Here is a 26,288-nt window from a genome sequence, read left to right as displayed (position 1 = left end):
TTCAGTGTTTTTCTTCAGGATGCTAGCCGTTTTTCTGACAGCTAGCACCCTGACCCATTCATTTCAGTGCTAATACTGTAAAGTGAAAGCATAAAGAGGTAAAAACAGCTCAGCCAAGAAGCAATACACTGATTCGCCTGCAGATGCAGTCAATCAAAAGTTCAACAGTCTTGTGTTGTATTTCGGCATTATGTCAGAAATACAATTTGTCAGCGCTGAGCTTTCTGATTGGCGGCAGTGGTCACATGCTAAACAATTACCCGAAGTGCTGCCCGAGCTGCATCGCTGGATCAACGGGGGAAAGGATAGGTAAGTACTGTTTCTTTATCTCATTTGCAGCCATTAAAAGAACATTTTCAGAACCCAGATAACCCCTTTAATACTTGATTGCCTTCAGTTGTCTTTTTTCTCATATTATGGTAGCCACAAAAATGTTCCTGTGGTTATAAAAAGTGTATTCACGTTACATACATGTGAAATGCTAATATATAATTGCTAATCTCATGTTGACATGTGGAGTTTTATAGTTGCTGGACAACCGTTCTGAGCCTAAAATATTCATGACCTACACTCAGAGTTTACAGTACTGATGGCAAAAGAGCTCCCTCATTGTACAGCTCCGTTGTAACAGTTTGATCAGTCCATGGACTAGATTAGCAACGGTGATTCTCAGCTGTTATCATCTAACAAAGAGGATTCCTTTTTCCCTGTGTGTATTTGGTATTTTACAGATAAACAAGGGTAGTATAGCTTTACATCTATTATTGAACAATTCCTTGCGACAGTCCTAATTTTTCATTGATAAAAGGCAATAGATGTAGATTTTTTTATCTGAAAGAATGTCTATATTCACATTGTTAATGGAATACAGCCTTAACTTAGGTACAGCGCTTTATAAATAAAAAATGTAACCTTATGGGTATACTGGTCATTTTAGAAATGCAAATATTTTATTATGCTTGCTTAGAGCTTTTGGTTGTTTCACAGCTGATGCGATTCCTGGTGTCCAAAGGTGGCAATCTCGTGTATGGGCATTAACAAGCAAGTTTATTGAAGCCCGAAACTCATCAGTGAAACCTAATCCTCAATTTCTGCGTAAGAATGAAATAGCAGAAACCCAAAAAATCTGGCAAAATCGGAATCTTACTGTGTCTGAGGTAACTCATTTATTATAGCTCATAATATGAGTTGCATATAGTTTTATTTTAGGTCTCATAATTTCATCATTTTTATTTTTTAGTGATAACATGTTCGCTTAAACTCAAAACGTAAATATGCAATATCAAAAACATACATAGCGCTCAATGGGAGTTGTGGAAAGAATGAAGGCTGCGGCAGTGCTTTTTGTATAAAGATGGTGTCTGTATCGGTCACAATATAAAAATGGTGGAAAAAGTCACGTTGTTAGTCCATCATATGAAACAGTTATAGCTGTTAAACTTAATGGGGTTGTCCAGTTCCAAATAATTGATGGCCTATCCTCAGGTCATCCACACAGCCTTCTCCCACCTCTCACCTGTGATTACTGGCTGCCGTGTATACATGCACATACAAGGTAGCTGTCAGTCACTTGGATTACCTCATGAATACAGCGAAATTATCACTATAAGTCCGTTGTGTTTTTTGTTGATCTCCATTAGCTAAATGGCACTTTTTTGATGCAGTGGAACTGTCCCCATATTATTCTGTCCTTAAACAGGAGAGCATAGTGTGATCACAGATATGCTTTAAAGGTGTTGCTCACCACAACACTGTCTTTCTATATGTCCTGTAAGGGCATATGGATGTCATAGAGGAGTGTACCCCACTCAGGACCACGCACTATTAGCAATGGCAGAGAGCCGCTAATAAAAACACCAACTTTCGCTCTTGCGGATCCTGTCCATCCATCCTGCGGTTTTAGAAGCCGGGCCAGCTTGAATTTAAAAAGCGATTGCCTTGATAAGACAATTTCTTTACGGATTAAAAATCTAGCCTTTGAAATAAAATCTCTGGTCATCCCTAGTAGCAACCAACTTTCCTCTGTGAAGATCCTGCCAAACAGCTGCTCATAGCATAGTTTCCTGGACTGTATAGAAGGCATGTGAGGCGGTGGAGTCTAAAACATTAGGTTTAATTGCAGTCACTCCTACATTTCATCCTTTTTTTTTTTATTTGAACGCCTCTAATTTTGCATTTATTCAGGAGTGTCTATTGCAAAAATATGAATGCTTTTTATATGTGGATGCACTTATTATTGGGAAGGTGATTGCCTTTTGAATAATTTTGAGAGGAGATAAAAATGCCTTCAGGAAAACCACGCGAACATAAGGATCAAATGATTCACCTGTGTGCAGGAATTAGCTAGTCACCGTTATTTTTCACAAATATGAGTTATTCTAAAAAGACATTTTTGTTTGTGTTGCCTAGGTAACCAGCTACTTCACTGAGGATTTCGTTTTCAATGCAGCTATTTCCCAGCTAATGAGTCTAAGCAACATACTCTCGGTAAGTGCATCTGCAGCCTCCAGACCACCCTCCTTTACAAATGTGCGACTCTGACCCATGATGTTCACTAATATGACTGGGAGGATTCCTCTTCGTTTGCCCAAACTTAAATAGGAGGAAAAGATTATTTTGCTTCTGCTTTGTGTTCAAGCAAAGAGTGGTTGGAGTAATATTGTACACTGTTCTATAGATTCATGAGGAAAAACTGTGTTACATTCTCTATCTCTCTCTCCCTCTCCATCTGGAAAGAGTTCTTTGTGTTAAAGCAGGAAGAAACACTTTGTAGGCTTTTATTAAGTGACACTTGTGGCTTGTTTCCAATGCCATTAACTCTCATGTATTGTGTTCAAGGGCACAGTTCAGTTAAAAAGAACAATACAGACAATATAAAAGTTTGCTTGGTATAAAAATTACATTTATAGAGTTCATACTTGAACAATAAATAGGTAACATCCAAAGCTCTGCAAGTCTCTTAACAGTAAAGTACATGATGAGGTATGATTTATTGTTATCTCTGTCCTGTTTTCTATGCACTATGCATACAGTTGGAGCTTTATCCTAACCCAGTGGTGGTCAACCTGACATTTTGTGGGGGGGCCTCAAATGCGGCACTCGATTCCATCAGAGGGTGGCACATTACTGTCAGCTATGACTGTTCAAGAGGTAGACACGTAAACATATTTAGATACCACCGTGACCTCGGCCTCATAACAGAGAAGAAAAAAGGGTAGCTCTTCTGTTCTTTATGGTTGTTAAGAGCATTCAATGCACAAATGCACTCTTGTCTGACTGTTATCCTGGGGAAGACAGCTGTGCCATATGAATTTGTCTTCCCCTGAGAGCCGGACCTCCGGCACATGAAGGCCCCCAATTTGGACATCGCTGTTCTAACCACACATTCACACAGTTTTTGAATTTTTATGGCAAGTTATCCAATACCCATATTCCCCATGTAAAAAGTAACTGGTTGCAACTACTTTATTCACAATTATTGCTGCTATTCAATTCCTATAGTTTGATATCTGTTTCTTCCTGCTGAATCTAAACTCTCTATTGGAGTGAATACCAGTAGAGATGAGAGTGTAGTTTAAACACATTAGTTTGGACAGGTTTACAAAGCAATTTCTAACAACCACAAACTAAATGGTACTGTAGAGAAAGCCTTGATATGCAAATGGACAAGACTTGAAACAGTGGTGAATCTTCCGATGGGTGTGCAGCCTGCCAAAATGACTCAAAAGCCACAGCGACAACTAATTTAGGAAATCACAGAAGAACACCCAAAGAACTGCAGACCTCTCAGCTACAGTGACAGTTAATAACAAAGAGACTGGGCAAAAGTGGGATTCACAAGGTGAAACCAGTGGTAACGAAAAGTAACATCAAGCTTATCTAACATTTGCAAAAAAAGAAAAAGCCATCTAGGACTAAAGTCTATTGACAGATCAATGAAAAGACTTTGGTCAACACAGGTCACATTATGTCGGCTATAAAACAAAGAGCATTCCACTGTAACAGTCCAACACGGTGGTAGAGTGATGTGTCAGCATGATTTGCTGCTTCAGGGCCTCAACATCTAGATATTTAAAAAAAAAAAATGAATATTGTATAAAACGATCATTGATCTTTATCTATCGTGCCATCGTAGAAATAGTTATCAGTGACACAATTAGTAGATGTAAATGTTGCTCATAACATTTACATAAGGCATTGTTGCTTAGCACACAACTCTCGCAAGAGCCATTACTAGAAGACAATGATGATCCATGCCGGTTGGGTGAAAACTCCTCCTCCAAGTACTGATGCCTATCCACAACAATTTTTCAAACCTACAATCGTTCATCGGTGGTGTATAAATCACAGATGCAGTTTTTATGACAGATTTTTTAAGCTCAATTGACTTCTGCAAAAGGAGGAGGCAAAGGGAAGAATTTATGAGTATTTCTACTACAGTTTTCTGGCGTAAAAACGTACAAAATGGTCTGAAAGTTGCAGTTTAAAATGTCTATTTCTGGGCATTTTACGCCACACTCGGCTTCATGGCCTTTTATGAGCTGCGGCATTCTGAGGGAGCCTGAGAGGGGGATCTGGAGAGAAGAAGCAAAGAGGTGAGGTGGGTATACTTACACTACCGTTCAAAAGTTTAGGGTCACTTAGAAATTTCCTTATTTTTGAAAGAAAAGCACAGTTTTTTTCAATGAAGATAACATTAAATTAATCAGAAATACACTCTATACATTGTTAATGTGCAAAATGACTATTCTAGCTGCAAACGTCTGGTTTTTAATGCAATATCTACATAGGTCTATAGAGGCCCATTTCCAGCAACTATCACTCCAGTGTTCTAATGGTACATTGTGTTTGCTAACTGTGTTAGAAGGCTAATGGATGATTAGAAAACACTTGAAAACCCTTGTGCAATTATGCTAGCACCGCTGTAAACAGTTTTGCTGTTTAGAGGAGCTATAAAACGGACCTTCCTTTGAGCTAGTTGAGAATCTGGAGCATTACATTTGTGGGTTAGATTAAACTCTCGAAATGGCTAGAAAAAGAGAGCTAGAAACTCGACAGTCTATTCCTGTTCTTAGAAATGAAGGCTATTCCATGCGAGAAATTGCCAAGAACATGAAGATTTCCTACAACGGTGTGTACTGCTCCCTTCAGAGGACAGCACAGACAGGCTCTAACCTGAGTAGAAAGAGAGGTGGAAGGCCCCGCTGCACAACTGAACAACAAGACAAGTACATTAGAGTCTCTAGTTTGAGAAATAGACGCCTCATAGGTCCTCAACTGGCAGCTTCATTAAATAGTACCCGTAAAACGCCAGTGTCAACGTCTACAGTGAAGAGGCGACTCCGGGATGCTGGTCTTCAGGGCAGAGTGGCAAAGAAAAAGCCATATCTGAGACTCGCTAATAAAAGGAAAAGATTAATATGGGCAAAAGCACACAGACATTGGACAGAGGAAGATTGGAAAAAGTGTTATGGACAGACGAATCGAAGTCTGAGGTGTTTGGATCACACAGAAGAACATTTTTGAGACGCAGAACAACTGAAAAGATGCTGGAAGAGTGCCTGACGCCATCTGTCAAGCATGGTGGAGGTAATGTGATGGTCTGGGGTTGCTTTGGTGCTGGTAAAGTGGGAGATTTGTACAAGGTAAAAGGGATTTTGAATAAGGAAGGCTATCACTCCATTTTGCAAAGCCATGCCATACCCTGTGGACAGCACTTGATTGGAGCCAATTTCATCCTACAACAGGACAATGACCCAAAGCACACCTCCAAATTATGCAAGAACTATTTAGGGAAGAAGCAGGCAGCTGGTATTCTATCTGTAATGGAGTGGCCAGCGCAGTCACCAGATCTCAACCCCATAGAGCTGTTGTGGGAGCAGCTTGACCGTATGGTACGCAAGAAGTGCCCATCAAGCCAATCCAACTTGTGGGAGGGCCTTCTGGAAGCATGGGGTGAAATTTCTCCCGATTACCTCATCAAATTAACAGCTAGAATGCCAAAGGTCTGCAATGCTGTAATTGCTGCAAATGGAGAAAATTATTATTTGAAATAAAAATCATTATTTCTAACCTTGTCAATGTCTTGACTATATTTTCTAGTCATTTTGCAACTCATTTGATAAATATAAGTGTGAGTTTTCATGGAAAACACAAAATTTTGGTTTGGTGACCCCAAACTTTTGAACGGTAGTGTATATTTTATTTTTTGATCGATAGGAAGGGGGGAATGGAAGGTACATGGTCGCGTTTTTTGTGCCACGGTCAGCCAAAACATGTGACACTTTTATTAAGAGGCGTTCATCTGGATTAAAGAAGCCATGTTTTTCTAATCCTGTACAATATCTTTAATTTCATATAAATCTGCTTGGTTCCATTTCCCTCTGCTACCTTTTCTGGCAGATCTAAAATGCTGGCATTCTAATCATGAGCCACAAAGTTTAGGATAAACACTACGGTAGTGCATGGAATAGTGGGAAGGCACAGAAAAGAGGTGACGTTAACCCCTTCCCGCACCTTGGCGTAAATGCACGTCCAGGTGAGCAGTAACTTTGCGCACCTGGGCGTGCAGTTACGTCCGCGCTTTAACAGCTAACCGCCGCGCGGCGCTACACCGCAGCGGCAGTTAACTGTGCAGGGTGTCTGCCCTGCTCTCCCCGTTGCCGATCAGCAGCCTGTCGCCGCTGAAATCGGCAATTAACCCCTTCGATGCGGTGGTCGATTGCGATCACCACATTGAAGAGGTTTACAGTGGATCGGCAGCCCCCCACATGCATTTGTGGGGGCTGGCGATCCTTATCACGGCGACCAGAGGCCAGAAAATGGCCTCCGGGCTGCCTTGTGCGGAAGCCTCGGAGGAGCAGCCTCCGGCCGGTCCTCCGATGCTTCCTGTCAGTGTGACAGTTACGTCACAATGACAGTTAGAAGACATTACACTACGTGTGTAGTGTAATGTGTTCTAGCAGCGATTATAGCTGCAAGTCTAAGTATCCCCTAGTGGGACAAGTAAAAAAAGTAAAAAAAAGATAATAAAAATGTTTTTAAAAAGTTTAAAAATAAAAGTTAGAAGTGACATAAACAAAGAATGCTTTTTTTCCTATAATAAGTCTTTTATTATAGGAAAAAAATTTGTACACATATTTGGTATCACCACGTTTGTAACGACCCCATCTATAAAACTGTAGTATTATTTTTCCCGCACGGTGAACACCGCGAAAAAAATAAACGAAAATCAGTGCCCAAATCACAATTTTTTGGTTACCAACCCACCCAAAATATCAAATAAAAAGTCATCAAAAAGTCGCATGTACGCCAAAATGGTACCAATACAAACTACAACCCGTCCCGCAAAAATCAAGTCCTTACACCGCTTTTTTGACTGAAAAATAAAAAAGTTATAGCTCTCAAAATATGGTGACACAAAAAATAATTTATTTTATAAATAAGTGATTTTATTGCACAAACGCTGCAAAACATAAAAAAATTATATACATATGGTATCGCCGTAATCGTATCGACCCGCAGAATAAAGTAAAATGGTCATTTATAGCCTAGGATGAAGGCCATAAAAAAAAGAATAAAAAACGTTGTCAGAATTGATGGTTTTTGGTCACTTTGCTTGCCAAAAAATGGAATAAAACGTGATCAAAAAAATTTCTGGTACCAATGAAAACTACAGATTGTCCCGCAACGAATAAACCCTCACACAGCTCCGGTGGAGAAAAAATAAAAAAAAGTTCTGGCTCTCAGAATATGGCGATGCAAAATGTGCAGAGTGTTCCAAAAGCAGATAAGATCGGGCGCCATTTATCAATGCAATACCGGCCACATATCTGCGGATTATTATTTATTTACTGCATTATTATACCCTCTTATTATACCCTGATGTACCCTGCACAGATAACATATGCCCCCACATTATAAACTGAAACACCAGTAAAACCCCAAACAGAACAACTACCAAGCTACATCTGCGCCCCAAAAGCCAAATGGCACTCCCTCCCTTCTGAGCCCTGCAGCGTGCCTAAACACCAGTTTACGTCCACAGATATGGCATCGCCATACCCGGGAGAACCCGGTTAATATTTTATGAGGTATTTGTCTTAAGTGGCACAAACTGGGCATAACATGTAGTGCACTAAAATGGCATATGAGTGGAAAATAAATAAGCCCTCTATTGACTGAAAAATAAAAGAAGTTATGGCTCTTAGAACGCGGGGAGGAAAAAACTAAACCGGAAAAGAAAAAAATGGATCAGTCCAGAAAGGGTTAATTACTTTCTAATGAAAAACCATTTATGACCACACGTGGGGTATTGCCGTACTCGGGAGAGATTGCTTTGCAAATGTTGGGCAGCTTTTTCCCCCTTTATCCTTTGTGAAATTGAAAAAATGCAACATTTTAGTGGAAGAAATGTTGATATTCATTTTCACGGCCTAATTCTAATAAATCCTGCAAAAGACTTGTGGGGTCTAAATGCCCACTATATCCCTAGATAGATTCTTTAAGTGGTGTAATTTCCACTTTTGGGGGGTTTCCACTGTTTTGACCTCTCAGGGCCTTTGCAAATGCGACATGGCACCCAAAAACCATTTCAGCTAAATTTGAGCTCCAAAAGCCAAATAGCGCTCCTTCCCTTCTGAGCCTTGCTGTGGGTCCATACAGCAGTTTATTACCACATATGGCATATTTCCGTAATCGGGAGAAATTGTTTTACAAATGTTGGGGTGCTTTTTCTCCTTTATTCCTTGTAAAAATGAAAAATGGCTACCTTTTTTCAGAAAAAAAGTAGATTTTTACCTTTACAGAATAATTCCAATGAATTCAGAAAAACAACTGTGGGGTCAAAATGCTAACTTTACCCCTAGAAAAATTCCTTGATGAGTGTAGTTTCCAAAATGGGGTCACTTTCCGGGGGTGTCCACTATTTCGTTTCCTCCAGTGCATTTCAAACGCGACACGGCACTGAAAACTATTCCAGCAAAATCAGAATTTCAAAATCCAAATGGTGCTCCTTCCCTTCTGAGTCCTGCTGTGGGTCCAAACAGCAGTTTATTACTACATATGGGGTATTGCTATAATCGGGAGAAATTGCTTTACATATGTTCACATACTAATTCAAATAAATTTAGCAAAAAAACTGTGGGTTCAAAATGCTAACTATACCCCTAGATAAATTCCCTGAGGGGTGTAGTTTCCAAAATGAGGTCACTTTTGGGGGTCTTTATTGTTTTGGCCCCACAAGACCTCTTCAAACGTGACATGGTACCTAAAATATATGCTAAAAAAAAAAGGAGGCCCCAAAATCCACTAAAACTTTCTGTGGTATAGAAAAAAATGTATTACAAATGAATTTTGTAAAAAAAAAAAATGACATTTGTAACTTTCACCTCTACTTTGCTTTAATTCCTGTGAAACGCCTAAAGGGTTAAAACACTTTCTGAATGCTGTTTTGAATACTTTGAGGGGTGAAGTTTTCAAAATGGGGTGATTTATGGGGACTTTCTAATATATAATGCCCTCAAAGCCACTTCAGAACTGAACTGGTCCTTGTAAAAATCGCCTTTTGACATTTTCTTGAAAATATGAGAAATCGCTGCTAAAGTTCTAAGTCTTGTAACATCCTAGAAAAATAAAAGAATGTTCAAAAAACTATGCCAAACTAAAGTAGACATATGGGAAATGTTAACTAGTAACTATTTTGTGTGGTATTACTATCTGTTTTACAAGTAGATACATTTAAATTTAGAAAAATGGTAATTTTTGCAAATTTTCTCCAAATCTTGGTGTTTTTTACAAATAAATATTGAATTTATCAACCAAATTTTTTCTGTATCATAAAGTACAACATGTCACGAGAAAATAAACTCAGAATCGCTTGGATAGGTAAAAGCATTCCGGAGTTATTACCACATAAAGTGACACGTCAGATTTGAAAAATCGGCTTCGTCCTGAAGGCCAAAACAGGCTCAGTCCTGAAGGGGTTAAGCCTTTTGCTGCCAGTGATTTCAGGACTATTATCACATCATACCATTTAATCCTGAATAATCAGATTCAAAAAAGCATATTATATCCCCATATTCAGACACCTAACACATTGTGAAAATGCCACCCAGCACTTTGGAGTTATGGGCGTCGTCTTGCAATTTTGCATAAAAAATGCATACAAATTTATGTTTGTGGCTAAAAGCCTGAAAAGAGCATGATGCAGACAACAAAAATAAAAGTTCAAGATGTACAGTTCATAGTCCAACATTTGAATTTTTATTCCAAGGACACTAAGGCCGGATTGACACATGCGTGTTCGGTTCATGATATACGGCCCTTATGTCGGCCGCATTTCCCGGACCGAACACACTGCAGAGATCCGGGCCTTAGGGTGTGGCTTCATTGGAGGGTATGGCTAATGGGGCGTAGGGTCCTTCACAGAATAAACAAACAAAAATTTCTGCACTAATTTGTCTGACAACTACTTTGGTGGCCAGTATCTCTCTGGTTATCCGTTTTTTTACAGGCAGGTGATCACTAGGGCTAGGTGATGTTTGTCGACCAGTGGCGTAACTACCGCTGTAGCAGCCATAGCCGCGGCATGAGGGGGCCCGCCAGCAAGTGCCCCCCATGCGCTGTGGCACCTCTAGCAGCCGCTATGACTGCTACAGCTGTTATGGAATCACTGGTTGCGCAATTCCCAAAAGGCTGCTGGAGACTGTCGGGAGTAAGCGTGCAAATAAAACCGCAACCCCAAATCCGTCACAACTCTGGTCGTCAGAATCTTAAGCTACTCTGAGGTATTTGCCAGAGTCCAACGCAAGGCGGGATGGTTTTTGCAGCACAGAACCCAGGTTGTTTTAACAGAGTTCAGTGTTGGATGGGGTGCAATGCAGGCTATACCTGAAAAGGTAACCAGACAGCCAGAGGGTAAACAGAAAGTCCAAAACAGAGCTAGTGGAAATCAGGTACAGCAGAGGTCAAAACCAGCTTGTAATGTCCGTGGCTGCGGGCTGTCAGCTCCAACCTCCCGCTGACAGCTGCAGCCACGAGTCGGCAAGCGCTGGCCCCAGCCTCCTCCTCAGGAGACGCCAGCGCTGGCATCCACTCACCTCTGCCGGATCCCGTAGGGACATCATGGACGACCTTTGACCCGTGAGTACCCTGGACTATAAGAGGGGTCCAGCCCCCTAGTTCAATGCCTGAGCGTTGTTGTGTTTCCTTAGTCTGTCTATGCAAATTGGTCCCCTAGTGTTTCTTGCTCCCAGTGTTTCCCGTTCCTGCTCCTGTTCCTATATCCCGATCTAGTGCCGTGCTTGCTATTGTCGTGCCGTGCTGGATACCACGCTTGACTGCCTACCCACGCCTGTCGTCCGCCTGCTGCCTAGTTCCTGCCAAGCTACTGTCGGTGCTGCCACAGGTACCCTATATACCATAGACTGACCTGCGCCCTGTTGGCCAGCTGCCCTACCGCCAAGGCGGTACGGCCTAGTGGGTCCACAGACCCTTCGTGACAGTACGCTTAGGCCATGGACCCCGCTGGCCGGTTCAAAACTATGACGACGACGCGAGAGATGAGAGCAGATATGCTGGACCTCGGGTCCCGACAGGAACAACTCCTCCAGGCGTTGAACATTCATGCACGTCGGCAGGAGGCACAAGCTGCTGTTCCTCCTACTACACCTTCTGGGAATATTGTTCCTCCTACTACACCTCCTGGAAATGTGGATCCTCCGTCTACACCACTTGGCAGTACTGACCCACGTGTTTCTTTGCCCCTTCCTGACCGCTATGATGGAGAAGCAAGTGCCTGTCGCGGTTTCCTTAATCAATGCCAGATCCACTTCAGCTTGTACGCTAGGACTTTTTCGTCAGATGGCGCCAGGGTCGCGTTCATCATTTCTCTCCTCACCGGAAAGGCCCTTGCATGGGCCAACCCTGTCTGGGAGAGACAAGGACCAGAGACCCGTGACTTCCCTGCCTTCCTTCGGACGTTTCGCATGGTGTTTGAGGAGCCCGGCCGGGTTTCATCTGCAGCGGCTTCTTTGATTGACCTGCGCCAAGGAGACACCTCCGTGAGTGAGTACTCCATCCACTTCCACACCCTGGTGGGAGAGCTCACATGGAACAATGAGGCTCTGGTGGCTGCATTCTGGCACGTACTATCTTCCAGAATTAAAGACGAACTTGCCGCCCGGGATCTGCCGTCTACCCTGGATGACCTCATCCTTCTCTCTGCCCGGATTGATATGCGGATCCGTGAACGCCTCCAAGCGGTTCGATGGGAGGGAGCCCTTCCTAGTCTGGCCCCTACGTTGCAGCAACCCCTGCTGCCCTCAGATGCCGATCCTCCTGAAAAGTCGGTAATAACGGACCATTATAAGATATCTATCCAAGAGAGACTACGCAGACGCACATCTGGATTTTGTCTTTATTGCGGCCTCGATGGCCACCTGGTGCGCCTGTGTCCCCAAAAATCCCAAAACCTAGGATTGCTTGGAGTGACGACCCTGGGTAAAGATGGACTTCCGTCTAAATTGTCCATACCCGTGACTATAGTGGTCGGCGAGAGAACGCACCAGGTCTCTGCGTATCTGGACTCTGGATCCGCTGCTAATTTTATCCGCAGAGATCTGGTGGATCTTCTGCAATTACCCACCACCCTCCTGGAGAGCCCATTGACAGTTGCTTCAGTGAATGGACTACCTCTGCCAGACCCAGTTATTGCTTTGACCAAGCCGCTGAGGCTCCAAGTGGGAGCTCTTCACACCGAACTCCTGTCATTCTATGTCCTATCCAAAGCCGATAATCCTGTGTTGCTGGGCCTGCTGAGGCTCCGACTGCATGCCTCAGTTCTGGACTGGAATTCTGGAGAGGTTCTTCAGTGGGGGTCTGAGTGTCAAGGTCGTTGCCTGGTGAGGATTCGTTCAGCTCAGCCTTCGCTGCCTCGGTCACTGGCAGGATTGCCGGGTCATTATGCTGCCTTTTCGGACGTCTTCAGCAAGAGGGAGGCGGAGACTTTGCCTCCACATCGGGCGTATGACTGCCCTATTGAACTGTTACCTGGTTCATCCCTTCCCCGTGGTAGGGTATATCCTCTCTGCTTGCCAGAGACTCTGTCCATGTCCGCCTATGTGAAGGAGAACCTAGAAAGGGGCTTCATACGAAAGTCTTCCTCCCCGGCAGGAGCCGGGTTCTTCTTCATCAAAAAGAAAGATGGCTCTCTTTGCCCTTGCATCGACTACCATGGTCTTAACCAGATCACGGTGAAGAATAAATATCCATTGCCACTGATTTCCGAACTGTTTGATCGAATACGTGGTGCAAAATTTTTTTACAAACTAGACCTGCGTGGGGCTTGCAACCTAATCCGGATTCGTCAGGGCGATGAATGGAAGACTGCATTTAACACCCGTGATGGACACTATGAGTATCTAGTAATGCCTTCGGCCTGTGTAATGCTCCCGCGGTCTTCCAGGAGTTCGTTAATGACATTTTCCGTGACCTCCTATACGTTTGTGTTGTAGTCTACCTTGATGACATCTTGATTTTCTCTCCAGATCCGGTGACGCACCAGAGACATGTCCGTCAGGTTCTGCTACGGTTAAGGGAGAATAGTCTGTACGCCAAGTTGGAGAAGTGCGTATTTGACAAGGATGCTCTACCCTTCCTGGGCTACATCGTCTCGAATCGATGTCTCGAGATGGACCCTGAGAAGGTAAGGTCTGTCCTGGAGTAGCCACGCCCTCAAGGCTTGAGAGCCATACAGCGCTTTTTTGGGATTTGCTAACTTTTACAGGCAGTTTATTCCAAACTTCTCTTCACTGACTTCTCCCATCTCTAAACTTACTAAGAAGGGTATGAACGCCAAGGTGTGGACTCCCGAGGCAGAGTCTGCATTCAATAGCCTGAAGAGTGCCTTCATGTCAGCTTCTATCCTCCATCATCCGGATATCTCTCTACAGTTCTCGTTGGAGGTGGATGCATCCTCTGTCGGTGCTGGTGCACTCCTGTTCCAGAGAGGTCCCAAGGGCAAGTCAAGGAAATGTGGATACTTCTCTAATCTCTTCTCTTCCGCAGAACGCAACTACTCGATTGGGGATCGGGAGTTACTGGCCATCAAATTGGCTCTGGAGGAATGGAGACATCTACTAGAGGGTGCAGCTCACCCGATCTTGATTTTTACGGACCACAAGAATCTGACCTATCTCCAGACGGCCCAACGGCTGAATCCTCGTTAGGCCAGGTGATCACTGTTCTTTGCAAGGTTTCTGTTTGAGCTTCATTATCACCCGGCCGACAAGAATGTGAGGGCCGATACCTTGTCCAGGTCTTTTTGAGACAGAAGACACCATTGAGAATCCACAGAATATTATCGATCCATCCTGCATTGTCTCGGTCAATCCCCTGCAGATTGGGGACATTCCCCCTGGGAGGACTTTTGTGCGCCTGGCTGATCATGGAAGAATCCTCCGTTTGGGTCACTCCTCTAGACTGGCAGGTCACGCGGGGTTACGTAAGTCCCGGGATTTCATTGCTCGTCATTTCTGGTGGCCCACTCTGCCAAAAGATATTGTGGACTTCGTTTCTTCCTGTGCTGTATGTGCAGCCAACAAGGTGACCCACTCCAGACCTGCTGCCCTGCTCCAGCCATTGCCTGTGCCCAATGCTCCCTGGCAGCATATAGCGATGGACTTTATCACGGACCTGCCTCTCCCTGCTGGATGCAGTACTGTCTAAGTAGTGGTGGACCGATTTTCAAAGATGGCCCACTTCGTTCCTCTGACCGGCTTTCCTTCCACTCCTCAGTTGGCCAAATTATTTATTCAACACATCTTCCGCCTGCACACAGCATATTGTGTCTGATCGGGGGGTTCAGTTTACCTCGAGGTTCTGGAGAGCCCTCTGTGGACTTTTTGGCATGAAGTTGGACTTTTCTTCTGCCTACCATCCTCAGTCTAATGGTCAGGTCGAGAGGATCAACCAGATTTTGGAGAACTACCTACGCCACTTCATCTCCAAGCAGCATGTGAGATAACACACACCAGTGAGTCTACAAGGAATACTCCATTCCGCAATGTCTATGGCCAGCATCCACAAATTCCTCTTCCGGTGCCTGATGCTTCCGAGGTACCTGCAGCTGACTCCACGTTTAGAGACTTTTTTCAGATCTGGCAGCAGACTCGATCCTCCATCCTAATGGCAGTGGACCGCATGAAACGGAGGGCTGACATAAGGAGAAGAGAGCCTCCTCGGTTTCTTCCTGGCACTAAGGTCTGGCTGTCGTCCAGGAATATCCGACTGAGGGTGCCATCATGTAAATTTGCCCCCGTGTTCCTCGGACCATTCGAGGTCCTGCATCAGATCAACCCTGTCGCCTACAAGCTTTGGCTGCCTCCTAATCTCAGGATTCCCAACTCCTTCCACGTCTCCCTCCTGAAGCCTGTGATCCTAAACCGCTATTCCAAGAATCCCAGCCCTGCGGTTGCGCCCAGCGGCCCCTCGGACATCTTTGAAGTAAAGGAGATCTTGGACACCAAGAGAGTGAGAGGAAAAACCTTTTATTTGGTGGATTGGAGGGGGTTTAGTACCGAAGAGAGGTCCTGGGAGCCAGAGGAGAACCTCAATGCGCCTACCCTCCTGAAGAAGTTTCTCTCTCGCTCTGGTCCCAAGAAGAGGGGGCGTAAGAGGGGGGATACTGTAATGTCCGTGGCTGCGGGCTGTCAGCTCCAACCTCCCGCTGACAGCCGCAGCCACGAGTCGGCAAGTGCTGGCCCCAGCCTCCTCCTCAGGAGACGCCAGCGCTTGCATCCACTCACCTCTGCCGGATCCCGTAGGGTGCGCGCGCACGCTCGTGCCCGCTCTTAAAGGGGCAGGGTGCGCACCGGACATCATGGACGACCTTTGACCCATGAGTACCCTGGACTATAAGAGGGGTCCAGCCCCCTAGTTCGATGCCTGAGCGTTGTTGTGTTTCCTTAGTCTGTCTATGCAAATTGGTCCCCTAGTATTTCCTACTCCCAGTGTTTCCTGTTCCTACTCCTGTTCCTATATCCCGATCTAGTGCCGTGCTTGCTATTGTCGTGCCGTGCTGGATACCACGCTTGACTGCCTACCCACGCCTGTCGTCCACCTGCTGCCTAGTTCCTGCCAAGCTACTGTCCGTGCTGCCACAGGTACCCTATATACCATAGACTGTGACCTGCGCCCTGTTGGCCAGCTGCTCTACCGCCAAGGCGGTACGGCCCAATGGGTCCACAGCTGGGAGCAGATAATCAAAATCGGTAAACAAGGGGTTAACGAGAGACAAGCCGAGTTCAGTTTCCAATAGGTCCAGAATTCTAGGGCACAGAGTAAGTGAGAGCTTGATCACGACACCTAAGAAAGGAGAAAAATTCACAAGCAAAGAGAGAGGGAGGAGGCCAGGTATAAATACCCCACCCTACACCTGACAGTAGGAAGACAGAGAAGTGGGATAGGCTCAGTAGGTAAACAGAACAGCCCAGAAGCTAGATTAGTAGTCATGGCGAGGTTAAGGACACAGACTCCTCCTAACAGCGGTAGCAACGCCACATTCAATAGTTTCTGCGTCCTCAGCTACTATTGAACACTATGGCAGAGCAGGGTGGTATCTCTCTGCTCTGCCATTTACTAGGCTATCAGGGACAGGATCCCTGTGCAGGCCGGCGTGATGACGTCACTGGATCACGCCGGCTTACACTTGGATCCCGTCGGCGTTGAAGATGCTGTGGAGCAGCTCAGTTTGTCGCGGTAACGGGGCCTTGGTGAGTATAATTTGTTTTATTTGTTTGGAGAGCGCTATCTACAAGGGGGAGGTGGGGCCACTAGAGGGGATGTATGGCACTATCTGCAAGAGGGAAGTGGGGGTGCTATCTAGAAGTGGGGCTGCATGGTGCTATCTACAGGGGGAAGGCTGGCACTGTCTACAAGGGGGTGTTTCACTATCTACAGGGGGGGCTGTATAGCACAATCTACAGGGGGGCTGTATGGCACTATGAATAACGGGTGGCTGTGTGGCAATATATACAGCGGGGGGCTGTATGGGACAATTTACAGGGGTCACTATCTCCAGGGGGGCACCATCTACAAGGGCGGGCTGTGTGTGGCACCCCGAGGAGGGGAGCCCAGTGAAAAGTTTGCTGTGGGGCCCAGTGCTTCCTAGTTACGCCCCTGGTGCTGACCACTACTGGTAGCGTAAAAATCAGCGTAGATAGTTCAACACTCATTGCCCCTTCTAGATGGTGATCCACACTGCCCGCAGTAGATTGTGCCACACACTGCTCCCGGTAGAAAATGCCACACACTGCTTCCTGTAGATATTTCTACACACAGATTACTGTAGATAATGCCACGCTGCCCCCTGTAGACTGTGCCACAATGCCCTCTGTAGATAATGCCACACACCCCCTCTGTAGAGAGTGCCACACACCCCCTCTGTAGAGAGTGCCACACACCCCCTCTGTAGATACTGCCACAGTGCCCTCTGTAGATAATGCCACAGTGCCCTCTATAGACAGTGCCACAGTACCCTCTATAGATAGTGCCACAGTACCCCCTGTAGATAATGCCACAGTGCCCTTTGTAGATAATGCCACAGTGCCCTCTGTAGATAATGCCACAGTGCCCTCTGTAGATAATGCCACAGTGCCCTCTGTAGATAATGCCACAGTGCCCTCTGTAGATAATGCCACAGTGCCCTCTGTAGATAATGCCACAGTGCCCTCTGTAGATAATGCCACAGTGCCCTCTCCAGATAATGCCACAGTGCTCTCTTGTAGATAATGTCACAAAGCCCCCTGTAGATAGTGCCACATACAGCCCCCTGTAGATCGTGCCACACACAGCCCCCTGTAGATAGTACCACAGTGCCCTCTGTAGATAGTACCACAGTGCCCTCTGTAGATAGTACCACAGTGCCCTCTGTAGATAGTACCACAGTGCCCTCTGTAGATAGTACCACAGTGCCCTCTGTAGATAGTACCACAGTGCCCTCTGTAGATAATGCCACAGTGCCCTCTCCAGATAATGCCACAGTGCCCTCTCCAGATAATGCCACACAGTGCTCTCTTGTAGATAATGTCACAAAGCCCCCTGTAGATAGTGCCACACACAGCCCCCTGTAGATCGTGCCACACACAGCCCCCTGTAGATAGTACCAGTGCCCTCTGTAGATTGTATCACAGTGCCCTCTGTAGATAGTATAACAGTGCCCTCTGTAGATAGTACCACAGTGCCCTCTGTAGATAGTACCACAGTGCCCTCTGTAGATAGTACCACAGTGCCCTCTGTAGATAATGCCACAGTGCCCTCTAGACAATACCACAGAGCCCCCTTTAGATCGTGCCACACACAGCCCCCTGTTGATCGTACCACACACAGCCCCCTGTAGATTGTGCCACACACAGCCCCTGTAGATCGTGCCACACACAGCCCCCTGTAGATCGTGCCACACACAGCCCCCTGTAGATGGTGCCACACACAGCCCCCTTGTAGATCGTGCCAAACACAGCCCCCTTGTAGATAGTGCCACACACATCTCCTTGTAGATAGCGCCACACACACACACACCATTCAGATTGCGCTACACCCCCCTCCCTGTAGATGGCACCATTGGGGCTCCTCCTAGGAGTGGAATCTCCAGCCAGGGTGTTCCGCTCCTGGAGGAGCCATTGGTGTCACTATCCATATATGCACAGTGACATCAGGGGCTACCTCTAGGTGCGGAATCCCCGGCCAGAGTGTCGGCAACTCTGACTGGGGATTCCGGTCCAGGAGTAGTCCCTGACGTCACTCTCTATATATGGATAGTGACGCCAGGGGCTCCTCAAGGAGTGCAATCCCCGGCCAGAACATCGGCAACGCTCTAGCCAGGGATTCCTCTCCAGGAGGAACCCCTAACTTCACTGTTTCTATATGGACAATGATGTCAGGGGCTCCCTCTATTAGCGGAATCCCTGGCCAGAGCGTTGGCAACATTCTGACCCGGGATTGCGCTTCAGGAGGAATGAATGGCAGAGCAGGGAGCAGATACAATTGAATATGACATTTGTCTCTGTAAATTCGGGACAGTCCCAGCAAATTCGGGACTGTTGCCAACTATGTCTACATGCACATATCTTATCAAAATCATCAAAACTGAAGAGAATAAAAATCGAATCGATCCATATAAGGGTAAACATCTAAGTGACAAATAGCATGTTTATGTGCATGGGGTGGTTAAAATGTGGTACTTCTCATCTTCTCACTCTTTTAGTTGAAAAAATAAGACTTCCTATATGTGACGATCAGAGAAAACATCTCTCTTACTGACGATGGTTGTTAAACATGGAGAAAAGTTCATATATAACACCCCTTGGGTCACTGAAATGCTATACAGGGGAGAGATGACTGTAAACATAACCAACAGTGATAGACTGTGATCTTTCTTCCTGCTCTTACTTGCTGCTCTTCCCTTCTCTACACAGAACCAGGAATTAAAACTTTTCATCCTGCTCCCCAGCGTTAAATTAATTCCTCACCCCAAGTTTTGCAGCTTTGATCCTGGTATTTTTTGAAAGCTGAGTTTATGGGGCATATATACCATAACAAAAGCTCTAGCCCTAATCTATCTTTGACCATCATTTACACTCCTGACATATTACATGTGTTCTTGGCAGTAAATAAAGCATGTGATTATCATCAATAATTAACGCTATCTGTGGGGTCCTTCTGCTTAACCCTTTTATTGCTGGAAATTTGAGCACTATAAATGGTCTGGTGAATTTGTTTTTTTTGGTATTTTTTTTTTGCCCTATACATTTTAGGTGGTTTGGAGGAGTAAGGGGTATTGGTGATGGGTGTGGTTGGTGGCATTTAGTGGAGACAATAGGTCAGATGTTGAGAAGCTCAGGTAAGGAACTAAAGGGGTAAAGGAGCAATGTAAAGTAATTGGGGGATCTGGATATTTATTTACTTTTACAAAATTGTATTAAACTTTATTTTAAAGTGCAGGGGAAATGTCAGTGTCAGCAATGTAAATCTTCCAACTATTCATTTGAATGGGGTGGAGCTGCAATACCAGACACTGCCAATTCACAAGAGTGGCATTGTTTCTGAAAACAGCACACTATTTATTCTAATCTCAATCAACCTCTTTAAAGTGTAGCTAAACGTTTGATAAACCTCTGACATGTCATAGTGACACGTCAGAAGTTTGAATTGGTGGGGGTCAGAGCACTGAGACCCCCACCAATTGCTAGAACAAAGCAGCTGAAGTGCTCGTATGAGCGCTCAGCCGCTTCGTGTCTGTTCGGCTTTTTCCGGAAAGACGATGTATTGGTGTACCGGCTCATAGACTTTCTTTTGAGTCCGTACACTCATACATTTGTTTCCGGAAAAAGCCGAACAGACACGAAGCGGCTGAGCGCTCTCACGAGTGCTTCAGCTGCGTAGTTCTAGCGATTGGTGGGGTTCTCCGTGCTCGGACCCCCACCAATCCAAACTTCTGGCATCTCACTATGACATGTCAGAAGTTTGTCAAATGTTTAGCTACATTTTAAGAGTGACTCTGTTAAAGATTATAATGATGGGTTGTTTTGGCAGACATATTAAATGCTCTCTACACCTGTCAGTCTATAGACACTTTGAGTACAAGTCAGACATAACTTATTTTCTTCAGCTACTCTTGTGGTTTGAAAATAAACAAATTTTTATTTGCTAAAACTTTCAAAACAAGCGATCAACATCACACGTTTTATACATCAGCCATTTGTATTGTGCATTGTCAACGCTATCTACTTACTGGCTGAAAAAGTCAATTAGCAACATTATCCGTGACCTGTCTTTGAAAATGTGCTTTTATGAAATCTTTCTTACATCATCAGGAAAGAAATATTGACTAATTATGCTTTCTCATTAATATCTGTGAGGCAGGATTCAAGATGGTTACGACCTGGATTATATTCCTGTCAAATCACTTTTAATTTGAAGATATTTATAGAAAAGTATCTGCAATTTCATACAGTGACCCATTGTGAAAACGTGCAGCTCCATTGTCTGTAAAGCTCTCTAAAACAGCTAATCGGATTCTGAAATTGTCTTACTTGCCCTTAACTCTTTTTTTTTTTTCTTTATCAAAGTTTATTAAATTTTCAATACAAACAAATAACAACTTCAATGCATTTGAACGAGTAGCAGTTCAACTGAACCACTTTACATGAAATTTTTGCATACAATGCAAATGTTATACATAAAGAGCATATACATTGTCGGCATCAAGAAGTGTACATTAGCGTAAGAACCATTCAATGAGGAACAAATAAACACAGAAGAATTTGTACAATATAATCAATCTGATGTATTATATAATATAGTGCAAAAAATAAAATAAAAGTAAGAGACAGGGGGGGGGGGGGAAGAAAAACAAAGACAACGGAAGAAGAAGGAAGGACCGCGGGACAGGTAAGGTGTATAGTGGAGAGGGGTGACCTCTAATCAAGACGTACGGACGCCAAAGAAGATTTAGGTGTGTTCTTCCAGCCAACGTGGAAGGGCTTCGCTTTCTGCAAACAGAATCCAGCTCCTCCATGTAGCCATGAATCTGTCTCGTTTGCCATTGTCCCCTGCCAGGAGGCCTTCCATTCTCATGATATGAGTTAATTCGGTAACCCATTCACGAAGAGAGGGGCATCTCGTGGATTTCCAATGTCTAGGAATCACGCACCTAGCTGCAGTGAGAAAGTGTCTGAAAATACCTTTTTTCAAGGCTGCGACGTTGCCTGGCAAAAGGGACAGTAGTCCAATGGCAGGTTCAATAGGAGTTTGGGAATCAAACAGCACATTATAAAGTTTGAATATGTTAGTCCAAAATGGAGATAATATGGGACATTCCCACCATATGTGCAGCATGGTTCCCAAAGCGGAAAGGCAGCGCCAACATTGGTCAGACACGGAGGGAAAAGCTCTATGTAACAATCCCGGGTATCGATACCAACGGGTGAGAATTTTAAAATTATTTTCCTGTGCGTAACAGGCTGATGGCAATTTATGGCTAAGCAAAAAAATGTTTTGCCAATCCTCCTCCTGTATGTGAAACCCCAGTTCGCGCTCCCACGCCTGTACATATCTAAGTTGAGACAGCTCAGAGCAGTCACGTAGAAAGACGTGCATTGTTGATAACAGTTTGGTCGGCATGGAGGGTATCAGTAGGAAGACTTCCAGTGCTGTTTTGTCTAAGGTGATAGCCTCATTGTCTGGGAAAGAGGAAATGTATGCCCTAAGCTGTAGATACTCCATCCAAGATAGTCTTTTGTGAGGACACGATTCCCTCAAGGACAGTAAAGTGGGGAGCTCATGAGTGTCCGTGAGTGTGGAAGCGAGTCTGACATTGTCCTGTTTCTTCCAAGAAAGAAATTCCTCGACTCCCACTGCCGGTGTGAAGTCTGGATTATCAAATAAAGGAGTGAAAGGACCAGGACAATGGGTTAGGTTAAGAGCCGCTGCATCCCTGTCCCAAGCCACTAAAAAATTTTGAGTTAACGATGGTAGCATAGAGGTATTTCTGAGCTGTTTGGCCGTCCATGGGAGAGATGTTAGTCGTAAAGGGGAAATTTCAAATTCCACACAAACCCATTGTTTGTGAGTATATGATCTAAACCAGTCAGCGATTCTCATCAACAATGCTGCAGAGTGGTATTTTTTAAAATCTGGTAGCCCCGCCCCTCCCTCCGATTTTGGTTTGCAGAGCACTTTCAGGCTTATTCGGGGTTTGTTAGGTCCCCAAATAAATTTATTTATGCTTCTATGTAACTGACGGAATTAGGGTTGAGTTGCCAGAATCGGGACCGTCTGAAATAGATATAAAAATCTAGGTAAAATGTCCATTTTTACCGCATTGATTCGGCCAAACCAAGAAAGGCGAGCCGAAGAGTACTGCTCCATATCTTTCATTGTGAGATGTAATAAAGAGGTGTAGTTCAGACGGAACAACTCTGTCAAATCCGTTGGAATATTGATTCCCAGATACTTTAGAGATTCTTGCTGCCATTTGAATGGGAAATTTTGTTTTAAGTGTTCAACCAACTCACTGCTGAGGGAGACATTTAAAGCTTCAGTTTTAGAGTAGTTGACTTTGAAATTGCTGAGCTGACTAAAACGTTCGAATTCCTTAAGGATGGATGGCAAAGTCACAATAGGTTCAGTTACATACAAGAGGAGGTCATCTGCATATAAGGCAAGTTTGGTATGCATTGATCTTACGTTTATTCCTTTTATGGAAGAGTTTTTCCGCAATGCACTAGCCAAATGTTCCATTGTGAGAACGTATAAGATAGGGGATAACGGGCATCCCTGTCTGGTACCATTTGAAATGTGCAGTGGATCTGATAATAGCCCATTCACGCGAACGCTGGCTGTAGGTTTTGTATATAAAGACATTATTTTTCCAAGCATATTGTTACCCAAACCGATTTGTGACAATGCCCTCCCAAGGAATTGCCAGCTTACCCTGTCAAACGCCTTTTCGGCGTCCACAGAGAGCAGGCATGTAGGGATCCGTTGTCGTTGTGCATAAGACATGAGAAGGATGGTCTTGTTTGTATTGTCTTTTGCCTCTCGTCCCTTAACGAATCCCACCTGATCATCATGGATGAGAGACGGTAAGATAGGAGACATGCGTGATGCAATGATCTTCGCAAATAATTTGACATCTACGTTGATCAGTGAAATCTGGCGGAAGTTAGGGCAAGACGTAGGGTCTTTCCCCGGTTTTGGTAGCAATGTGATGTGTGCCTCAAGCGACTGTTGGGCGAAGCCGCATGTTGGAGTGATGGAGTTGAAAACCCTTGTTAAAAAAGGAATTAGAAACTCCTGGAATGTTTTGTAAAATTTGTTATTGAAACCATCAGGTCCCGGACTCTTTCCCAATGGAGAGTCCTTAAAAGCTTGCAGCACTTCGTCCTCCGTGAAATCGGACACTAACATGTCAGAGTCTGCATGGGAAAGAGTAGGGACTGGAGTCTCGTTCAAGTACTCGTCTATTTTGGACTGTAGTGTTTCCACCGGAATGTCATGTAAGCTACCTTTAATGTTGTATAGGGAAGAATAGTATTGTTGAAAACCCATAGTGATGTCCTTGGGATCAAAAACCACCTGCCCTGATGCTGTGTGTAATTTAGGGATATATGCAGCCTGTGATCTGGGATGCAGCGCCCTTGCGAGAGGTCGTCCACATTTGTCAGCGAGTTCATAAAAGTACTTCCGATTCCTGTCTCTATACCTCGTGTAGGCTTGGTCGAGCAGTTCCCTGAGTTGGTTCCTGGCGAGGCCGAGTTCTGATAGTGTAGTGAGGAGTTGCGTGCGTTTATGTTGGGTCTCAAGGACGTTAATCTTATCTAATAATTTGGTCATTTGGGCTCCTTTCTCCCTTTTCAGGCGTGACCCATGTTGGATGAGAACTCCTCTTAACACACATTTCAACGCCTCCCATTGCAGTGGAAAGGCTGTTGTGTCCGCTGTATGATTAAGAATGAAGGACTGAATGGAGTTCTTCATTGCGGTCATACAGACTGTGTCGTTTAGGAGGTTGTCATTCAGCTTCCAATTCTTAAAATGTTTTGGCTTATCCGGGATATCTAAGATCAGATATACCGGAGCATGATCCGACCAGAGTACATTCCCAATCATTGTACTGGGTTTCCACGTGAGGAGATGGTGACTGAGAAGGAACATGTCAATTCTACTGTATGAATTATGTAACGCAGAAAAGAAGGTGTAATCTTTGGTTTGTGGGTGGAGCGTGCGCCAAACATCGACCAACTGCATTGTATGTAATGTGGATGATAAGGCTGACAAATGTGACCTAGGTACCGAGCTTTTACCAGACGATGAGTCAAGATATCTGTCAAACACTAGGTTAAAATCACCTCCAATTACCAGCAGACCTTCTGAGAAATCCTCCAGCCTGCGCAACAATGACCTGCACACCCTAGCCTGATCCTGATTAGGCAGATAAAAGTTAGCCAACGTAATCACCTTGCCATGTAGAGAAATTTTGATAAATAAGTAGCGACCCTCCGTGTCTGACGTCGTCACCAATACCTCGTGCAATAGGGATTTATGAATTGCAATACTAACCCCTTTGCTTTTGGACTCCGTATTCGTGCTATGATACCACTTGGAGTAGTATTGAGTGCTAAGACGAGGAGTGTGTGCAGTTTTAAAATGGGTCTCCTGTAAAAACAAGAGTTGGACCCTCTCTTAATGCATGTCATAAAGGATCTGTGCGCGTTTTTCAGGAGTATTAAATCCCCTGACATTCAGAGTGCACATCTTTAGGGAGGCCATCCCCTCACGCTAAAAAGGCGGGAAGAGGGAAAGAGGGGGGTAAGGTTAGGTGTAGGAGAAATTGAAACAAAAATAAAACAAACTTCGGAGATAAAGTATAGAATAAGGGTGAAAACCCGCTCTCTGATGACTAAATCAGAGAGATATTACAAACTAAGTAACACTGGCGAACCAGTGAATCCCTAATTGGAAGAGTGACTAGTCATGAACCCAGCGAACGCTTAGACTATCACCCCAGCAATATTACTGAGAAAGTAGAGCAGATAGAGCAACATGAAATAATACAATCGGAATAAGTATCAAGAGAACAGTATAGCACCAGAAGGAGCTATGGAGAACACCCGTTAATCGGTAGTATCTAAGGCAATATGGTATGACACATGAGATGGTGCGGAACCTTAAATATACATTCAGAGGCAAATAGTGGAACAGTGTACCATTAAAGTGACACATTTATGTAAAGTGCTAATGAACCTCGTCTATCCCTAACCAGAGCACAGTTATGAAAAAGCATATCACATCAAGGTATTCGTTCTAGATTCTTTCAAAAAACATCATAAACCCTCAACCTGTGTCCCTGCAGAATGTATAGAATACAAATATATAATCATGAGAGTTCCGTGTCAAAGCCGGAAAGGGCTTATAATTATGCTACATGTGGGTGAGTGTATATATACTCACGACCACCACTTAATTTTCTGGGACCGGTTCCATCTGTCGTCGCTCCTGACGCCGTCCACGAAGGGCTGGAGATCTGCCGCGACGTCCTTGGTGCGCTCTTTGGGGAAGAAACGGAGTTGAGGGCCAGTCCAATATGGAGACTCTTGGGATGTCTAACGCCTCACAGAACTCTGGGATGTCGGCTAGCTCCCGGACGAAGAAGAGAACGCCATCTTTCCTGACTTGAAGCTGGAACGGATATCCCCAAGAATATGGAATCCCATGCTCCCGCAGAACAT

The 26,288-nt window shown here is 44.6% G+C and overlaps 1 protein-coding gene across 2 annotated transcripts in view; it reads left to right on the top strand.

Annotated features, from left to right (window-relative positions):
- LARS2 (leucyl-tRNA synthetase 2, mitochondrial) overlaps window positions 1-26,288 on the top strand; it is a 243,775-nt gene that overhangs the window by 190,530 nt on the left and 26,957 nt on the right. For both annotated transcript variants that reach the window (XM_075828588.1, XM_075828589.1), the window contains exons 17-18: window positions 988-1,157; window positions 2,410-2,487. In XM_075828588.1, coding sequence (XP_075684703.1) covers window positions 988-1,157; window positions 2,410-2,487 — 248 coding nt within the window. The remainder of the gene's footprint in view (window positions 1-987; window positions 1,158-2,409; window positions 2,488-26,288) is intronic.

The sequence above is a fragment of the Rhinoderma darwinii genome, chromosome 5, assembly GCF_050947455.1.
Source record: "Rhinoderma darwinii isolate aRhiDar2 chromosome 5, aRhiDar2.hap1, whole genome shotgun sequence".
Lineage (NCBI taxonomy): Eukaryota > Metazoa > Chordata > Amphibia > Anura > Rhinodermatidae > Rhinoderma > Rhinoderma darwinii.
Note: the sequence above shows the minus strand (reverse complement) of the source record. Positions and strands in the feature narration are given on the sequence as shown.